An 18236-nucleotide genomic window follows, 5' to 3' on the forward strand; every position below is an offset into this window, starting at 1 on the left:
CAGTTCCCTCAGTCTCGCCTCATACGGCATCCCCTGCAAACCGGCCACCAACCTTGTGGCCCTGCGCTGCACTGACTCCAACCTGGCTGTATCCTTCCTGTAATGAGGGGCCCAGAACTGAGCACAATACTCCAGTTGCGGGTGCACCAGAGTTGTATAGAGTGGCAGTAAGCCACGCTTCCGGCTATGCAACCCAGGGTGGCGTTCGCCCGGAAAGGTCAAGCTGAGTGGGCAGAACCTGCAGTCCAGTTTAGCCAATTTATGGACACGCGTTTAGAATGAGGGCAAATTCGTGGCAGGCTGGTCTGGCCACGTGCCTGCAGCTAAGCGGAGGCAGTAGCTCGGGGGACTGGTGCCAAACCAGCAGGCGGGGATGCTCGCCCTCCTGCCCGTGCCCCTCGGTGGGCTTCCTGGAGGTCTTTGGCCAGCTGGAAAGAGAGCCCGGCACACTTCGCTCGGATCCAGCCACAGAGACGGGGAAGCTCCCCCAGGGAGAGTCCCCCGCCCCTCCTTTCCCTTGCCTGCCCTCGAGAAGGAAGGACTCCTCTCGAATGGGAGGCCGGCATCTCCGAGAATTGGGCAGACCGTCTCCCCCGATTCTCCTGCCCCCGACGCCTGGGTGAGACGGAGCTTTGCTCCGACCCAGGAAGGCCCTTCCTGGGTTTTCGCAGACGAGGCTGCTCTGCGATGCCTCGGTGCCAGAGGACGACAGGCCAGGGACCTATTTTCCAGGCTCCCTCCTGCTTCGGCGGAGAGAGCCGGCCAGCACACCCGGCGCTGCAGGCCTCCACGCGGGCATCGCGAAGTAGCTGGGTGACACAGGCGGGAGCGCCAGAGAAGGACGAAAACATGGCCTCTGCCCCTCACCTGTTGGAGAAGACCTTGCTGTAGTTGAACACCTGGATCTCCAGCATTTCGTGGACGTCGATGCTGCTTGCAATGGGCCACCGGAAGGTCTGTGGACAGAGATCCAGAGGAGAGGAGGGGTGAGCACAGCGGGTTCACGCATACGGGCACCGAGCCTTCCCCAGACACGCGCAGACACGTTTCTCGAATACGTTACGCTGCTCCACCTGGTCCTGGCGCCCCCCCCCCCCCCGCCCAGGTGCAGCACGGCCATCCCATTCCGGCGCTGTCATCCCGAGCCCACGGCAAGCTACACAACATTCCAGCACACGGTTTGTGGAGAAAAGCCCGAGCGCGGGTGGAGTCACAGGCCGCCCAGGGAAGCACCAGGCCCGGCCCTGCCCTGCCTCGGGGCCCTTCTCTCCCAGGAGAGCCCCCCATGCTAGATCTCTGCCACAGGAGATGCCACCACTCAAGGGGGGCCCTGAGGTTGCCCCCTCTTCTCAGGGAGCCCCTTCCCCAAATCCTTGCAAGTGGATGGAGCCTGGGTCTCCATAGTCAGTGGTGATAAGAAGTTGAAACTCTTTTGCCTGGGAATAGAAGCACAGCAAGCCAGAAGGGTCCTCCTGGGCCATCTAGTCTGACCCCTGGCTCCACCTGGCTCCACTCATGACATGCCCACCATGCGTACATCCAGCCTATCCTTGAACACCTGCACCGAGGGGGCCTCAACCACCTCCTGTGGAAGCCCATTCCACACCCTCGGGGTCCTGACTGTCAGGAAGTGCTTCCTGGCATCCAAATGGAACCTCGGTTCCCTGAGCTTTGCTCCTTTGGGGTGCGTCCCGCCTTCCTCTGCAGGGGAGAACAGGTCTCCACCCACCTCCGTGTGACACCCCTCACATACCTGCATGTCGCCAACAGATCCCCTCTGAGTCTCCTCTTCTCCAGGCTGAAGAGACCCAGTTCCCTCAGTCTCGCCTCATACGGCATCCCCTGCAAACCGGCCACCAACCTTGTGGCCCTGCGCTGCACTGACTCCAACCTGGCTCTATCCTTCCTGTAATGAGGGGCCCAAAACTGAGCACAAGGCTCCAGTTGCGGGCGCACCAGAGTTGTATAGAGTGGTAGTAATACCCCTCTCGATCTAGAAGCCACACTTCTGGCTATGAAGCCAAGGGTGGCGTTCGCCCTCTTGACCACCACATCACACAGCTGGCTCACGTTCAGCCTGCAGTCCACCAGCACCCGGAGCTGCCCCCAAGCCCATCTTCCTGGGAAAGAGATCCACAGGCCAGGCAAGGGCAGTAGTTGCCAGCCGCCCAAAATCCGCTTCCCATCCTCCCCTCCAGTTTTCCTTGCATTGCCCCTTCCGGGACCCTTCGCCCGCCCACAGCAGAAACTGGCAATGCTCCTGCAAGCTCAGCTCAGGCTGCTAGAATTGGCACGCAAGTCCCAGCCACTGGGAGAAGGGCCTGCTCAGGAAAGCTGGAAAAGCAGCTCCGGCAGCTGTGCCTCGGGACACTGCCCTCCTTTCCCAGGCCCGCAGCCGAACTGCGGGCAGTGGATGATGGGAGGGTCGTGGAGCCACGGTGTTTGCTCAGGAGCCAGTCTGAGCACGCCCTTCCCTGCGAAGGCGCTCTCCTCCTTTTCGTTCCAACAGACAGACTGGCTGCTGCATTCAGAATGACTGCTGAATGATGGCAAACTTCTCCAGAAAGGAAGTTTGGGTTCTGGGTGTCGTTTTTATCATCACCAAAGGCCCTTTACAAAGCATCAGAGAAAGCAGAATTTGACTCCCCACTAGAGACAGTATCAGGCATTTGATTCAGTTCATATTTGACCAAAATTGACCCTCTCTGCATCTCCCGGCCAGTATAGACCCAAATGCAAGCCACTGCGGAAGTCAGTTCATTACACAACATGTTTGAAAAAACATGCCATGCTTAAAAAGCACACCCAAATAAGATGTAGGCAATGAGAGGAACTTTCAGTCCTTTTCAAAACCCGTGCATGCATTTGTTTTATTAAACAATATTTTAACAACTTTTAATATTATCTATAGGTTTTAACAGGGCTCTGTCCTGGGGCCGATCCTGCTTAATCTTTTCATTAACAACATGGAAGAAGGGGTGAACGGTCTGCTGATCAAATTCAGAGACGATACTAAAACTGGAGCAGTGGCCACAACTAAGGAGCAGGTACTCCAGATCCAAAAGGATCTGGGCAGACTATGGAAGTGGGCAGGAGACAACAGGATGGCGTTCAGTGTGGAAAAGTGCAAGGTCTTGCACTTGGGGCACAGGAATGGGGTGTCATAAGTGCAGGTCAGGGGACAAGTGGCTGGAGAGCAGCACTTGTGAAAGGGACCTCGGGGGGCTGGTGGACTGCGGGCTGAACATGAGCCAGCAGTGCGATGTGGTGGCCAAGAGGGCGAGTGCCACCCTTGGTTGCATGGCCAGAAGTGTGGCTTCTGGATCGAGAGAGGTATTACTGCCACTCTATACAACTCTGGTGTGCCCGCAACTGGAGCATTGTGCTCAGTTTAGGGCCCCTCATTACAGGAAGGACATAGCCAGGTTGGAGTCAGTGCAGCGTAGGGCCACAAGGTTGGTGGCCGGTTTGCAGGGGATGCCGTATGAGGCGGGACTGAGGGAACTGGGTCTCTTCAGCCTGGAGGAGAGGAGACTCTGAGGGGATCTGTTGGCGACATACAGGTGTATGAAGGGGTGTCACACGGAGGTGGGGAGAGACCTGTTCTCCCGTGCAGAGGAAGGCAGGACGCGCTCCAATGGAGCCAAGCTCAGGGAACCAAGGTTCACTTTGGATGCCAGGAAGCACTTCCTGACAGTCAGGACCCTGAGAGGTGGAATGGGCTCCCATGGGGGGTGGCTGAGGCCCCATCGGTGCAGGTGTCCAAGGACAGGCTGGACGTGCACATGGTGGGCATGTCGTGAGCGGAGCCGGCTGGAGCCGGGGGTCAGACTAGATGGCCCAGGAGAACCCTTCTGACTCGCACTGTTTTCTGTTTCTGTGTTTCTAATTTGCAGCCAGAGTGAATCTGGATTTTATGTGCACTATTTATACGGTTGTTCATTTATTGTATGGAAGCCGTCCTGAGGCTTATGCGAATGGGACGGCATACAAAAATTCTAAATAAATAAATAAAATAAATAAATTTGCAAAGGTGCTCATGGAAATATTCATGGATGGTATTCATCATTCACAATCCGATCTGCTAAAAGGCTTTCAAGGTTTAGATATGTAAAAGCAGAGCTCACATTCTGGCAGCGGCACCAGCTGGCGCAAACCATATTGCGATTGCAAAAGGGCCATTTGTAACAGATGGGGGGGGGGGGGGGGGCATTTCTCTACAGCCCTATTTTTAATCTTGCATTGGCTGCTGCACCAAGAAGTTTGGCTCGAGAGAGCAAATGTTGTACCCGCACCGAAATGAACAGCTCGGGAGGAGGCCTCGGGAGGCTGGGGCGAGTGGCAGCGCAGTGCTCGGAAGCAGGCGAGCCAGGCTCATTCCCAGCAAAGCCGGATCGTGCGGCTGGGTGCACGGCGGGAATGCGGCACGCAGGGCCGCCGGAACGGGCACAGCCTTCCCGACACTGGCGACCCCGGGTGGGTTGGGCAGCAGCCCCATCAGCCCCAGCCCCAGCCCGCGTGGCCGTTGGCAGCTCGGGAAAATACCCCTGGGGGCCTGCCTCCACCTCAGAAGGCCAGAAAGCACTCTCAAGTTTGATGGAGCTGGGAAAATTCAGATAAATCCTGGTAGAACTATATTGCTTCTATGTGCCTTTGTGTTGTAATGTCAAAGCTGCACCCCTTTCTCAGAAAGCAGCAGAATTCCAAGCCAGTCTATTGCTTAGCATTTGCTGTTATTTTGAGAACTGGAACTGATAGCTTGCTATGAGGAGCTGCCAGGGCTGCTGTTTTGCCCATCAGTGAGAGCTGGTCAGGCTGCCAGGGCAACAGCATTGCAATCACCCTCATTTGCATGCCAAGACCCACAGGAATCCCCGTGCCTCAGTGGTCCCTATGTTGATCTCCTGCAATCAAACGCCATTGTGCTGAGCCCCCTCTGCAGACCTCCGACCTTCTTCTGACGGTGTTCCCCTTGTTTCGTCATCAACTGCCCAGCTGCTGGGCCCATGTGACTCAGAATCTACAAAACACTCTGTGTATGTTCTAAAGCTTTTAGTTGGCGGTGAGAACCACTCCCTGGCAGCAGGCTGTCGGAAGTCACTGCAGGGGTCCTGGGTGGTCTTTCAATAAACTGCGGAGGTCCAAGGCGAAAGGGGTCTTTCCTGACTGAACCCGGGTATCCTGTCCCGCGGCTCCATCCAGGCTCCCCGACAGCAGCAGCGCATCATGCCGCGATCTCTGATGCCCATCGCCAGAATGACACCAACGGCCTCAGGAACTAAGCGGAAAGGGCAGGAGGAGGAGGCGATTTCTGGAAGAATTCCACTCCGGCCATCCCGAGGGACGGGGCAGCTTTCAGGAGCAATTGCACCTCCTTCAAAGACATTTACAAGTTGTTCATGAATTATTCCACCGGCGCAGTGCGTGGAGTGGCCGTTCCCGCGGGCCGTTCATCGACTGTGATAGGAGCAGTAACTACATTGTCACTGGAGAGCTCCATCAATTTTGGCAGCAACAGCCTCGCCGCCGCACCTGCGATCTGTCAATGCAGCCCCGATCTGGCCGGGGAAACCCGAAGCGTTGTGCGTGGATAATGGAACCCGGGTTGGCTGCCTGAGCCTCGGAGGGCAATTTGAAGATGAAACACGAGAGCGACGGGGAGGGGCAGAGGGAGCTTGAAATGCGCTTCATCTTGTTCTGTGCTCGGAAGGAACCCGGGGGGCCGCACCAGCGCTCCCCCATGCAGAACCCGCGTCTGGGGGCCGGAAGTGCCTGGCCCCAACAGCAGGCAGAGCGGAGACAGGATCCCTGCCAGAAATTCTGACGTGTGTTTGCTGCACATTGGATCAGACGCCAGACTTATCCAGCCTGGTGCCCACAGATGATATGGACCGTAGCCAACGTCAGCAACGGGAGTCGTCGTCCCGCGCGTCAGAGGGGACCAGGCGGCCTGCCCGTCGTGCGGAGGGCCCCCGGCTGGGTGGATGATGGTTTGGTTCTGCAGAAGCAGCTCTGGTTGAGCCCCTGCGTGCTCCAGCGCTGCCCCTGGAACTGCGGTCAGGGCTGCGTTTTCACCCAGGGCGACTGGCCCGTTAGTGGACTTTCTGCCAGGAAAGCACAGAAAATCCAGGCACCTGACAGTAAAACGGGAGCTTCCTCTCTCTAGTTCCTGAGTTCTCCTTTCTCCCCTCTCCTCCCCAGTTGCAAAATAGCCGTGCTCCTTACCACGACCCGATTTAAAATGGGTAGGGTCGCCAGAGGCGTCAGCGTGGTGGAGGGGTAAAGACTGGGACTCGGGCCACCTGGACTGAGTCCCCGCTCGGCTGTGGAGCCAACAGGGTGACTTTGGGCCTGTCCCAGACTTTCAGCTCAACCTACCTCACAGGGCTGTTGTGGGGATAAGATTGGAGAAGGATGCAAGCAGCTCTGAGCTTGTGGTAAGAAAAGAGCAATGGAGGAATGCGAAGCTCTTTGCAGGTGGCCCTTGAGGCTGAGCTTGGCAGCTTCTGATGGGGATGCCTGTCCAGGCACGACTTCGTAGGTATCCCAGCATCCACGCCGGTGCGAGCGACTGTCTGTCTCTGCGATTTTTCGATTTTGTGGGCCACAAATGAAGAATAACAACCCACGAGGAGAGAAATCTAGCAGTGGATCAACACAACGCCCTGCTCTACACAACGCCTTGGCTGGAAAGAGGGGCCGCAAAATTCAGGCGGAGCTTGCACCTTAATCCTGGTGCCTCGGACTTCAGCCAAAGCCCGTCTTTAAACGCAGGGAGCAAGTGGCCAAGCGAGGGGGTCTCTGGGAAAGAATTTCTTCATTGCAAAAGATGAAGAACATCCGACAGGGTCCCTGTTCCTCCAGGTAGACAAGTTCTATTAGCATTGTTTAATCAAATGACCTTTTGGAAGCTCACTGCCAAATTAAGAGGCAGAAATCAAAGCACTTTGTGGCTGGATGCACACCGGCAGCTTCTGTCGGCTGTGGCAGGGTGTCCACATACCCTACTTTGCAGAGGACAGTCCTCTGTTTGAACACGGCCTCCGTTCAAACGGTTGTTTGGTCCATGATCCATTTTCACAATAGGGAACTGCCGGAAGGGGCGTCCGGCGTCGAGGTCGCTCGGCCTTCGCCAGCAGCTCCTGGATTGGGGCCGCGCGGTGGCAGAAAGAGCACCTGGTGGCAGCCTTTCCTGCTGTGTTGCCGCCACCCAAGTTACAGGGACACGCTCCGAACTTGCCCATTCCCACACACGAGCCCATCATGTGCTGTGCCCCTCAGGGCCCACCTCGTCCTCTTCTCGGGGGACGTGCAAGCGCCCGCCCGTTCCAGGCCGACTCATGGGGACACACGTCCGTCTCTGGGCATGCACGAAGAGCGGCCGAGGTCGCGCCTGCTGGCTGCGCCCAGAGGGACCGTGCCTTCCTCTGGAGCAGTCCTCACAGCCTAGGCGCACGGCCTCATGTGTCCGTGTGGCCAGGGAGGTGGCTGCTTCTCTCCCAGCCCCCAAGTGACATCACGGTGAAATGGTCTTTACGCTTTTGCATATCAGAATAGTCTCGTGTCGTCGTGTCGTCTCCCGGCTTTGCCATGACAAGCAGTTGTAAGCTGCCCAAAGCATCCCAGCTGTTGGGTGGCACAGACCATAAGGACAGGAACCGAGGGTGCTTTGAAGGTGCTTTGGTTGGACTGACGACAGAGAAGGCAGGGTGTTTTGCTCCCCGACACCCAAAAGCCTCTTCTGGTGATGTTGGGGGTGAGTGTTGGAGGAGGAAGACAGGAGAGAGGTGGGTCCGGCGCCCCCTCCTTACAGGCCAAGCTGCCATGCTGGACTTCCAGCCACCATCCAAACGCGTAATCAGAAGCGGCTCGAAGGAGGATCCTGGTCTGTGTGAGGGATCGGAGGCACTCCCAGAACGGTTCTGCTCTGGGGGATCGGGGATCCCGAGGGGCAGGGTCCAGTCGCACACCCACTGCCTGCCGTAAAGCTCTGGCTCGGCTCGCAGGTGCCACGGGCCGGGGGTGGGCCGGCGGGCAGGGGGAGCCACGAGCGTCTCTTGGCAGGCAGCCGAGTGCCTTCCCCCAAGCGCTGAAGGTGCCGACACCTCCAGGGCAAGGGGCGGCTGGGTGAGCGGAGGCACGGCTGGAAGGGGGCGAGATCGCCAGGTCTCTCCGGGAGCCCAGGGGCTTGGCGCTTCTTCCTGGGGGCCATTCCCCCCGTCTTCCTACTTGTACACCCGCACTTCTGCCCACACGTGCACCGGTATTCCCAGAAGGGACCATCGAGCCTCGAGGGTTAGAGGCCAGATCCACGGGAAGACAGCCGGGGTCACCGCTGTTTCTGCTGCGGACTCTGGGGAGGCACCTCTCCACCCCAGCGTGGTGCTTGCCGCCCTTCTCCTTTCTGTGGGGCAATTTCATGGGCACGCGGGCTGGCGCACTCCTGCTTCCGTCTCACCTCGTCCCTCATGCGCCGAGGTGGCTGTGTGCACCCTCACATCATGTGCCGCCGGCAAAGCATCCCCTCCGCCTGATCCCGCTCTGTGGATTTGTTCAGCTTAAACCCCAAGTTTCAAACGCAGAGCAGGATTTAGGATGGGCCTGGAGACCAGAGGCCCCTGCGGCGCTTCGGCAGCTCAGAGCCCTCCGCCCCACCCCGATTCCCAGTCCTCGGCTGCAGGAGCTCCCTGGGCTTGCCCCTGGAACTGGCAGCAGGCCTCACAACCCCGCGGCACGGCTGCCGGGGGGCTCCCCAGGATTTGCGGAGGGGGCTTCTCCACCTGGTCCCCCGTTCAGGGAGCAGAGAGCGGGGGAAGCCTCTGGTGCGGCAGCAGAGTGTTCAAGCGCCCATCATCCTTCATCGCGGAGCCCCTGGTGAAGCCTGCGTCAGAGTCCCCGGACCCCCCAGGCCAGCGACCCCCCTGCTTCTTTTAATCTTCTGCAGATTAGAAATGCTACTCGCACCGGGTGGCCGGCACAGTGCCAGACGCCCCGAGGGGCCTGGTGCCAATTAAGACAAGCCCGCCGGCGGGAAGGAGCGAGCCGCTGATCAAGCGGAGCCGCGCGGAGCCTCATTAAGGCTGGAGTGGAGGAGAGAGAGAGCACCAGACCGGCGCGCAGCTGCAATGAGCGGGAAACCCGGCCCCCTCCCACCCTGCGTCCACGGCGGTGACATGAAATGCAAATCGCCAAGAAGCCCGGAAAGAGACCGGCCTGTGCCGCAACTGCCTTGCGAGGTAGGACAGCTGCCCGTACCAGCAGGATGCGGCCAGCCGGCCCCCGCCTGACCCTGGGGAGGGGGGCACCAGAGCTGCGCGTCAGCCGCCCGCCCGGGAGAGGCCGCAACCGGCTGGGAGCTCCCGGTTCCACAGGTGGGCAGTGGGCGGGTGCTCTGCTGCCCGGTGGCCCTTCAGCAAGCCCCTCCCCAGGCTCCCTCACTCCCTCGCTCAGAAGCCGCCCTCCTGCCTGCCCCATCCAAAGGAAGAGCCGATCCGGATGGCGCCGCATCACGAGGAGGGCTCGGAGTGTAGGACGCAGAATCGTGGGCTCAAGTTGCGGAAGCCGGACTCCGGCTGGACATCAGGAGGAGCTTCCCGACTGCTGGAGCGCTGCGGCAACGGGACCCACGACCCGGGGAGGCGGTGGGCTCTCCCACCCCGCAGGCACCCAAGGTGCAGCCGGGCAGCCCTCTGGAAGCAGCCTAAGTTGGCGCGTGCACCGAGCAGGGGGTGGACCTGATGGCCCTCCGGCCCCTTCCGGCCCTACGCTTCTGTCGCCAATTGCAGCAGCCCAAAACACCCCAAAAGTAATTGGCCAGAGGAAGGCCCCAAAAGTAGTTGGCCACAGGAAGGCCACATAGTAAAAACACCACAGTTATGCTGTCCCAGAAGGGAGGGCAGATAAGAGCAAAACGAACTCTGTGTAACCCACAGCAAACACGCCAGCCTGACCTGGAATACAGTAATCAAAGCAGCAGTGGAAACTGGTTGCAGCCGCCATGAAAGTTGCACATGTGCAGGAATTAAGAACATGGCGAGCCTGCGTGAATCTCGAGCAGATGAGAAAGAGGCATGGGAACTGTCTGGTCCTTGACAGAAGAAAGGACTCTTTCTCCAGCACGGGAGGGGTGCATACGTTGATGTATCGATGCATTAGCTGTGTGTTAGGTGACCGAATTGGCTACCTCGGGTATGAAACGCATGTACTGGGGTGCAACTTTGGAGACACTGCTTTGGGCTGAATGTCCCCTTTTGTCTCCCTTTATGCTATAGTGCACTAGAATAAAGCTGGTTTTGGCTCCAAGTCTCGTCTCGGGCTCTATTTGGCTTGGGTCTGGGGTCCACCCGGGTTTGCCCCAGCTGTTGACCGGCTCAGTCCAGTAACAGTTTCATGATTCTGTGATTCGGACTCTAAGATGTCCTCTCACTGCTGGCCAGCACGAAATTCTTTGCCGGATCCTACGTGCAGCCGCGCACTCTGCCTCTCTGCTCGGCCAGGAGAGGCAACCAGACCCAACGTGATGGAGAGATAAAATGGTAGAACGAAGACAGGAACCCTTCCTCTGTGAATCAGGTTTTGCAGAAGTCACCAACCAGGCCAGTGTGTTGGCAGAAAGAGCCTTTTCTGCACCTTCTGGGCCAGGAGAAGACGTTGGGAAAACGTCACTTTCCGGGCACTGCCTCTACCACTCCCCCCCCCCCCGCAGACTCCCGTTTGGGAAGGCTTGGAAGCCCGGGGAGGGCCGTGCCTCACCCCACGTGGGCCAGCACCGTGGCCAGAGAGGCCGGCCCTGCAGAGAGCTCTAGTCTCCGCCAGCCAGCCTCCGTTTCCCTAACTTTACAGAGCAATCCTGTGCAACGGGGTGGCCATGTGTCCCGCTCAGGAGGGGAGAGTCCTCTCTTTGAAAGGCTGTCCCATTTGAGTCTAGATCAAAAGCAAAAAGACGCCCAAAGCCAGAGGTGGATGTGCGCGAGCCCTTCCCGAAGGCTCATGGGCACCATTTTCTGCACAATCGTAAGATCTCTCCCTATCCATTTACAAGAAGGACTCATGACTGTGCATCCATAAAAGGATTTAGCACAGGGCAAGCGATGCATAAGCAGGCATCCTGCTAGAAAACATGATTCTTTTTAAATTATTTTGCAGGTTAATTTTTTGTAGGGGTTTATTCCCCGCTAGCCAAACAGAGCTGCATCTACTGGAGGAAGCCGGCCGGAAGGACGTGGCTGCATCTGAAACGTGGCGCTGGAGGAGAGCTTTGCAATCTTTGCCTGGCTGAAGGATGAGCAGGTGGGTCCCAGACCACGTGAAGCCACAGCTTCCCTAGAGGCAGAAATGGCCGAACGGAGGCTGCCGTACTCCCGGCACCTCGTGAGAAGGCACAGAGAAGACCATGTCGCTAGGGAAAGTCGAAGGCCGAAGAAGGAAAGGCAGGCCAGATCTGAGATGGACGGACTCCAGGAAAGCAGCCACTGACCTGCACTTGGAAGAGCTGAGCAGGGCTGTCATTTTGGAGGGCACTTAGAAACATGGATATAGAAACCGAGTGAGCCAGAAGGGGTCTCCCAGGCCATCTGGTCTGACCTCCAGCTCCAGCCGGCTCTGCTCACGACATGCCCACCATGTGCATGTCCAGCCTGTCCTTGAACACCTGCACCGATGGGGCCTCACCCACCTCCCGGGGAAGCCCATTCCACACCCTCGGGGTCCTAACCATCAAAAGTGCTTCCTGGCATCCAAATGGAACCTTGGCTCCCTGAGCTTTGCTCCGTTGGAGCACGTCCTGCCTTCCTCTGCAGGGGAGAACAGGTCTCTGCCCACCTCCGTGTGACACCCCCTCACATACCCGGATGTCACCAACAGATCCCCTCTGAGTCTCCTCCAGGCTGGAGAGACCCAGTTCCCTCAGTCTCACCTCATACGGCACCCCCTGCAAACCGGCCACCGACCTTGTGGCCCTGCGCTGCACTGGCTCCAACCTGGCTACATCCTTCCTGTAATGAGGGGCCCAGAACTGAGCACAATGCTCCAGCTGCGAGCGCACCAGAGTCGTATGGAGTGGCAGGAGTCCCTCTCTCTTGTCCACATCATCACCCTAAGCCTGTGACGATTTGGTGACAGAGACAACGCGTCGGCCCGCAGCAACGACACAGCAACCTCTCTCCATCTCCATCCCCGTTTCTCTTTTCTTTCAGCCACCTCGACGTTTTGGCTTTGGGGGGGCTAAAGGGCCGCCCAATCAACACACCAGGTTTACCGCATTAACTTTCACCCGGCCAGCAGCCTCCGGATGGGCTGAGCTATGACGCTGTCCTCCCCAGCCACCATGCCCTGTGGGGGATGATAGTCTTAAAGCCATACAGAGCAGAGGTCAGGCATTCTGCTCCGAGACACCATGGGCTCCACGCACCGGGAGATGAGGGTGACGGCGTGGGCGGGCAGGGGGACGTCACTGCCCCGGCCACGGACCCCCAGCGACTGGGTCAGCAAATGTGGAAGCAAGCCAGGCCATGCCAGGACAGGAACCGGCCCGGGGTCCAGGAAGGCAGCTCTGTCCAGGACCAGGGAAAGGCCTGCGGAACGTGACCGGCACACGGAAGCAAGGGGGGCCCCCGACGCGGAAGGGGGCATGCGGATTTCCCAAGCATCCCCTGTGTCAGTGGCAATTACAGAGGCCAGCGGGCATGTAACCTCCGACGCAGAGCGAACGCCCTTCGCAGAGGTGGGTGCCGCACGGTGAGCTTATCTGAGGAAGAGGTGCAACCTACTGCAATGTGGGGGGGCGGGGGGAGCATGGGGGACGCAGCTGAGCGACAGGGCACGGAAAGGAGGGCCTCACGTAGACCCTGTGGCGCCGACAGTTTATGCAACAGCTGGGAAGAGAGGCGGCTTTGCGGCAGAAGAGCCAGGGAGAGGATGTGGAGAGCAGCCTCCGAGGAATTCACTGCGCCCGCCCCCCCAGAGCCACTGGGGCGAGGGGGCGGGGGCCGCCATTCGAACAGGACCCGCTCCCCCAGGCGTCGCTTGGGACCCCAGGGCAGGAGCTTCGGGGGTGTGAGAGAGGTGTTCCAGAAGGACATTTCCGCGGGGCACTGGGTTTGTTCTCGCGCCCAGGGCACGTGCGTTTCGCGCCAGAGAGGGTGGCGCTGGCACTGGACTCGGCCAGCGGGACGATCTGCCCTCAGGCAGCGAGCACGGGCAGCGGCTGAGCGGCGTCTCACTCCGCCACGCTGGCCCCAGCCACGGACGGCCGCCAAGGGGCCGGATGCCCCTGGCTGGGGCACCTTCCAGGCACCGGCCAGCTGCTGGACGCCCTGCGCTGCCGGGGGCCTCTGCCCCCTGCCCGCATGCTGGCCCAGAGGGGAGCGGCGCTGGGCACTGCCAGGGGGAAGGGGGCAGGGAGGAAGCCCGGGAGGAAGCCATGCCTCACCTCGTCAAACGGCGCTTCATTCTCACAGTTCTCGAGGACCCGGGTGTAGAAGGAGAGACCTGCAGAAGGAGAAGGGAAAGGCAGTTGGCATCTGCGGGACCCATCAGACCTTCAAAAGCCTCGTGCAGGGGCACGGGGGGGGGCAGAGGGGGCACCGGGGTGTGACGTGGTGTCCTGCAACAGCAGGGGGTCGGACTCGATGGGCTTCATGGCCCCCTCCAACCCCGCTATTCTGCGATTCTGCGATCGCGGGAGTGCCCCTTTGATGGAGCTCATGGGTCCTGTGGGTGGAGCAGCTCCTGCTCAGGCCAAGCGCCTTGGACGGATGGACCCGCAAGGGTCTGGGCCGCACGGAGTTGTCATGAAGCCTCCACCTCCTGAGCCAGGGGGAGAGCCGGCTTGGGGGCCCGCCGGGGTGCTCAGAGGCACGCTGCCCTGAACTGGGGGAGGGGGTCCAGGCAGCCCAGCAGCGAGAAGCTGCAGAGCTCCTTCCGAAGCCGCCACAGCCCATGCGAGTTTAGGCCAAAGCGGGGAAGCACGCAACGCCCTGGCGTGCCGCCACCTGCATAAGGTCCGCCGTGGGTCCGGGGCGTCACCACCATCCCGGGGCAGTGGATTCCGTGAATCAGCTTGCGCAGCGTGATGGAGCCGAGCCATTCCGCTTGCCCTGCCGGCCAGAGTTTGCGGATGATCCCGGGCTCTGGCACCAGGAGGCGGGGAGGGGAACTCTCTTCCCGCCAGCCTTCCCAGCCCAGTGGCTGCGACCCCCACTGCTCCCGGCCCCCTGCAGCCGACCCGGGAGCCTTCTGAGGAATGCCAAAGCGTGGGTGTGTTTTTGGAATCGTGGCGATTGCCACAAAGGAATGGTGGACCCGTGGACCCTGGGTGGGAGCCAGAGCGAGGCTCTCTGAATCTGGTGGGCACTTTGGGAAATATTTCACGATGGAGCACCAAGCCTCCAACCAGAGAAGGCAGATTTCTACAAGGTGGTGCTGACAATTCCATACCTCCAACCACTAGGTAATCCTCCCTGTTTAGGCACAGCTAGCTTTTTTGCCTCTGTGATTCTTCCCTCCGAGGGCTCAGATACACAAGGCAAGGGACAGAGCAAAGGCACGGCCAGCCGTTCTGTTTTCGGAGAGATCAGCTACTGCGTCGCCTTTCCAGACTGTGTTGCCCAGTGCGAGCCGCCACTGACGAATTTCGTCCACATGGACCTCTCTCTCTGCAGCCCACCTGGCCAAACCACCCGGCCAAATTCTGGCCTCTGCTGTTCTTCCCCGTCCCCTTCTTTCAATGCCACCTCCCGAAAGCTGGTCCTCAGAAACGGTGTTGCCCAGCAGCGGGTCTAGCACAGCTTTTCCCCACGGGGCTGGTCCTGCTCTTTCGTCCCCCTCCTAAAGATGCTCCCCCGCCTCCGACTTGCCGCCTGCAGAAGACGAGACGCACGGGAGGCTGTGAGGGGACTGTGAGGAGCCATCTCTTCGCCCAGCCTTCTCCCACGCCCCCCAACCATCTGCCAATGCGGCGTGTTTGCATCATTTGACACCTTTGGGATGAATGCATCAAAGGCCCCGAGGCCGCGGCCGGGAGCAACGGGCCACACGGCCGATGGCCGGCTGGGGACCGCGAGGGCCAGAGACGCCCTTGCTCCGGAGCATCGCGCGGCAGAGCTGCACGGCCGCTGGCACGCACTTCCTCAGTTTTCCGCCTTCGAGCTTCTCTTTGATCGCTGCTTCTGCACCCGGGCAGAGAAGGAGAGGCGTGATTGGAAGGCCTCTGTTTCCACCGCTGGGTCCAAATTAACCCACTGCGGAAAGCCGGCGAGCTCCTGACGGTTATTGAAGGCGGCCGCCTCCGGCAAGAGAAGGCTGCCTGTTTTCCTGTTTTAATCTTGTTCTGCGATGCTTCTCTAATCTGCACTCAGAGCAGCAGAGGCCGCCTGCTCCGGAGAGGCTGCGGTTTGCCTTCCTGCGCCAGAAGGCCCTCGCCCCGGCCCCACTCGCTGCAGCCCCTGCCTCTTCTCACGGCCGCAGCCCCCGGTGCTGCTGGACCCTCAGAGGGGCCGGGGTGTCCCGCGGGCTGTGCCCGAGGACCTTCTCCTTGTGCCACTGGCTAGTGGGAGCCCAAAGGAGCTCTGTGGGGACACACGGTCGGGGCGCTGAACCCCCAGCGGGTCAGGCTCCGGACCCTGTGCCCCGGGGCTCCCTTGCTCCCGGGGGCTGATCACTGGATGGCCATCGGGCCGCCAGGAGCCCATTCTAAAAGGCGGGTATGGCCCCCCTAAAGCTCGGCACGGGGAGTGGGGACTTGCCCCGCTGCTATGGCTTTGCCCCGTTCCCCTCAGCCCACCCAGCACTGGGGGGCAGCCCCAGAGCCCTTCCGTGACGGGATGTAGCCTTGAGGGGGAAAGGATCCGGCACCCCGCACTGCATGCTTGATCCCGTCCACCCACCCCCTTTCCGCAGGGCGGTCCATGGGGATCCAGTGCCCCGGACCTGCCAGGCTGGCTTGCAGCTCCTTCGCCATGGGCTTTGTTGTCCCCCCTTGCCAGCTTCAGGCCCTCGGGTCTGGCAACACGCTAAACCGGTCGCTTGTTGGACTGGCCTACCCCAGCTAGCTGCTCTCCAGGCGTTTTGGACTTCAGCCCCCATCAGCCCCAGTCAGCATGGGCAGCAGAGCTGTCATCCGAAGCACCTGTGGGGCGGTGGGGAAGGACTTGCTGGCAACGGCGGAACGGGCCTGGTCAGCTGTGGCTCCTGGTCGTGGGATGATCTCCCCAGCGAGACCGGGCCAGACAAGCGCTGCCGCCTTTCCTGCCCCAGCTCGGGACCGTCTGCCCCAGCCTCTGCTGCCCTGCAGCGGGTTCTCTTTCTTTTCTTTTCTTTTCTTTTCTTTTCTTTTTTACTTATTTTCAGAAAGTACAATAAAAAGAAGAAAATGTAGGGGGGGAAGTGCCTTTCAGCGTGCAGCACCCTCGTCCGAACACAGCACAGCGAGCAAACGTCTGCCAGCCTGGGCAGTGGAGGGCGAGGGGGCTGGGCAGGGCTGGGGGCACAGCCTCGCGGAGCCCAGGGTGGCCGAGGCCCGGCAGTCACCCCCCCCCGAGGGTGCCCCGCGGCCCTCCCTTGGAACCCCTCGGAGATCCTGGCGGGAGAACGGGCGCCACGTTCACGCCTGTGAATCGCAGCCAGCCCGGCAAGCTTGCCAGATGAATCATTTCGTCCTTCTGGGACTGATTTCAAGACAGACCAGCAATCTGGTGCCTCTAGGCCAGGCCAGGCCAGCCGTGGGTGCTGCTTGCAGGGTCTGCAGATCAGAAGAGGCTGCGAGTTCTGCTTTTGGGGCACAATCTGAAGCTCATGCTGCCTGCTAGGCAGAAGAGCGGGAGACGACTCAGCTCCCTGCCCAGGCAATTCCACCGGGATCAATTCCCTCCTGGCAAAGGAGCTTTTTTCCTTCAAATGGGTGAAACCAGAACATATCTCAGCAACTGCTTGAGCTCCAGTGGGTGAGAATCAGTACAGGAGAGGGAGGGATGCTTAACCCCTTCTGCACCTGATCCTTCTTGCCATGGCCTCCCCAAACCAGGTCCCTCCCCCCCCCCCAAGGTGAATCCCCCCCAGGACCAGCACCTGGTGGGGAAAAGCAGTTAAAATCGCCACTCGTGGGGGCCCAGGGAAGCCGGCTGGAGGGGAGCTGATTCTGCAGCCCCGCAGCAACGTCCACGTGGACACCCCGCCTCCCTCGGAGCAGCTTGTCCGAGTCCTTTCGCTGGAAGGCGGGTGGGTCGCCGGCCTCGGAGCAGGAGGAGCCATTATGCTAGCGTGATGAATAACTCTAATTTCCACACTGCCAGATCTCTCTCCAAGCACCAGCAGGCTGGCAGGGGGCTTCAGGCCGCGGATTGCTGGAGGCTCAGGGAGGGAAGCTCGACCACCAGAAGGGCCGTGAATCCAGCCTGGGCTGTAGCCGGGAGGCTGCAGGTGCCACCCCTTATCTTCAAACGAGGCTCAGCACTAGGGCCAGCTCCTTAAAAGTTCAGGCTGCAACCCGTGGTGGATACGCCACCCCACTGAGGCGGGAGCCACTGGCCTCACACAGCAGGCCCAGCCCGGTCTTGCCAAAAGCTAATCCAGGGTGTGGAAGAAAATTAGCTGAAAGGTCCGCCAAGGTGGTGCAGCTCCTGCTTCTCATGAGCCCAAGTCATACCAAGGCCAAAGACCTTTAAACGAACTCGAAAGATTAAGCTTCTGGGGTGGGTAGGAGAGATTTTGCTGCTATAGTTGTTCTTCTGTAATCCCCAGAAATAAGAAACCATAAACGTTGCCACGTGGTCGCTGGAGCCGAGAAATTCGAAGAATGCTGGGAGTGGGAGCGGCGGGGCTTTTTCTACCAAGATGTGCACAGAATTGCACCCCAGGATTAAAGACACAGACTCGCAACGGGCAGAGCAGGGCTGGGGGAGACAAATTTGAGTGTGCGGCAGTCGTGGCAGCCTCAGAAACAAGCTGGGTAGCTCGGGCGAAGCCGCATCCCCTTGGCGAGGGGCCACGGCCTCCCCGGGCCTGGACACAGCCCCCCCCCCCCAGCAGGCGGCCAGCATCTTCCCCGGCGCCCCACAGCAGTCTCAGAAGAACCGTAGAATCAAAGAATGGTAGAACTGGAAGGGGCCATGGAGGCCATCTGGTCCACCCCCTGCTGGTGCAGGACACCACGTCACATCACTCCACTCAGAGGGCTGCCCGGTTTCTTCTTGAATGTTCCCAGTGTGGGAGAGCCCCCCTCCCCTCCAGGCAGCTGGTTC

At 60.0% G+C, this 18236-nt stretch overlaps 1 protein-coding gene across 1 annotated transcript in view; it reads right to left on the reverse strand.

The window, feature by feature from the left end:
* The window catches only part of OTOF (otoferlin), a 107030-nt gene that overhangs the window by 76734 nt on the left and 12060 nt on the right, over positions 1-18236 (reverse strand). The window contains exons 2-3 of the mRNA XM_044450308.1: positions 13430-13488; positions 868-956 (exon numbers count right to left, since the gene is read on the reverse strand). Coding sequence (XP_044306243.1) covers positions 868-956; positions 13430-13488 — 148 coding nt within the window. The remainder of the gene's footprint in view (positions 1-867; positions 957-13429; positions 13489-18236) is intronic.

The sequence above is a fragment of the Varanus komodoensis genome, unplaced genomic scaffold, assembly GCF_004798865.1.
Source record: "Varanus komodoensis strain SLA01 unplaced genomic scaffold, ASM479886v1 scaffold64, whole genome shotgun sequence".
NCBI classification, from domain to species: domain Eukaryota; kingdom Metazoa; phylum Chordata; class Lepidosauria; order Squamata; family Varanidae; genus Varanus; species Varanus komodoensis.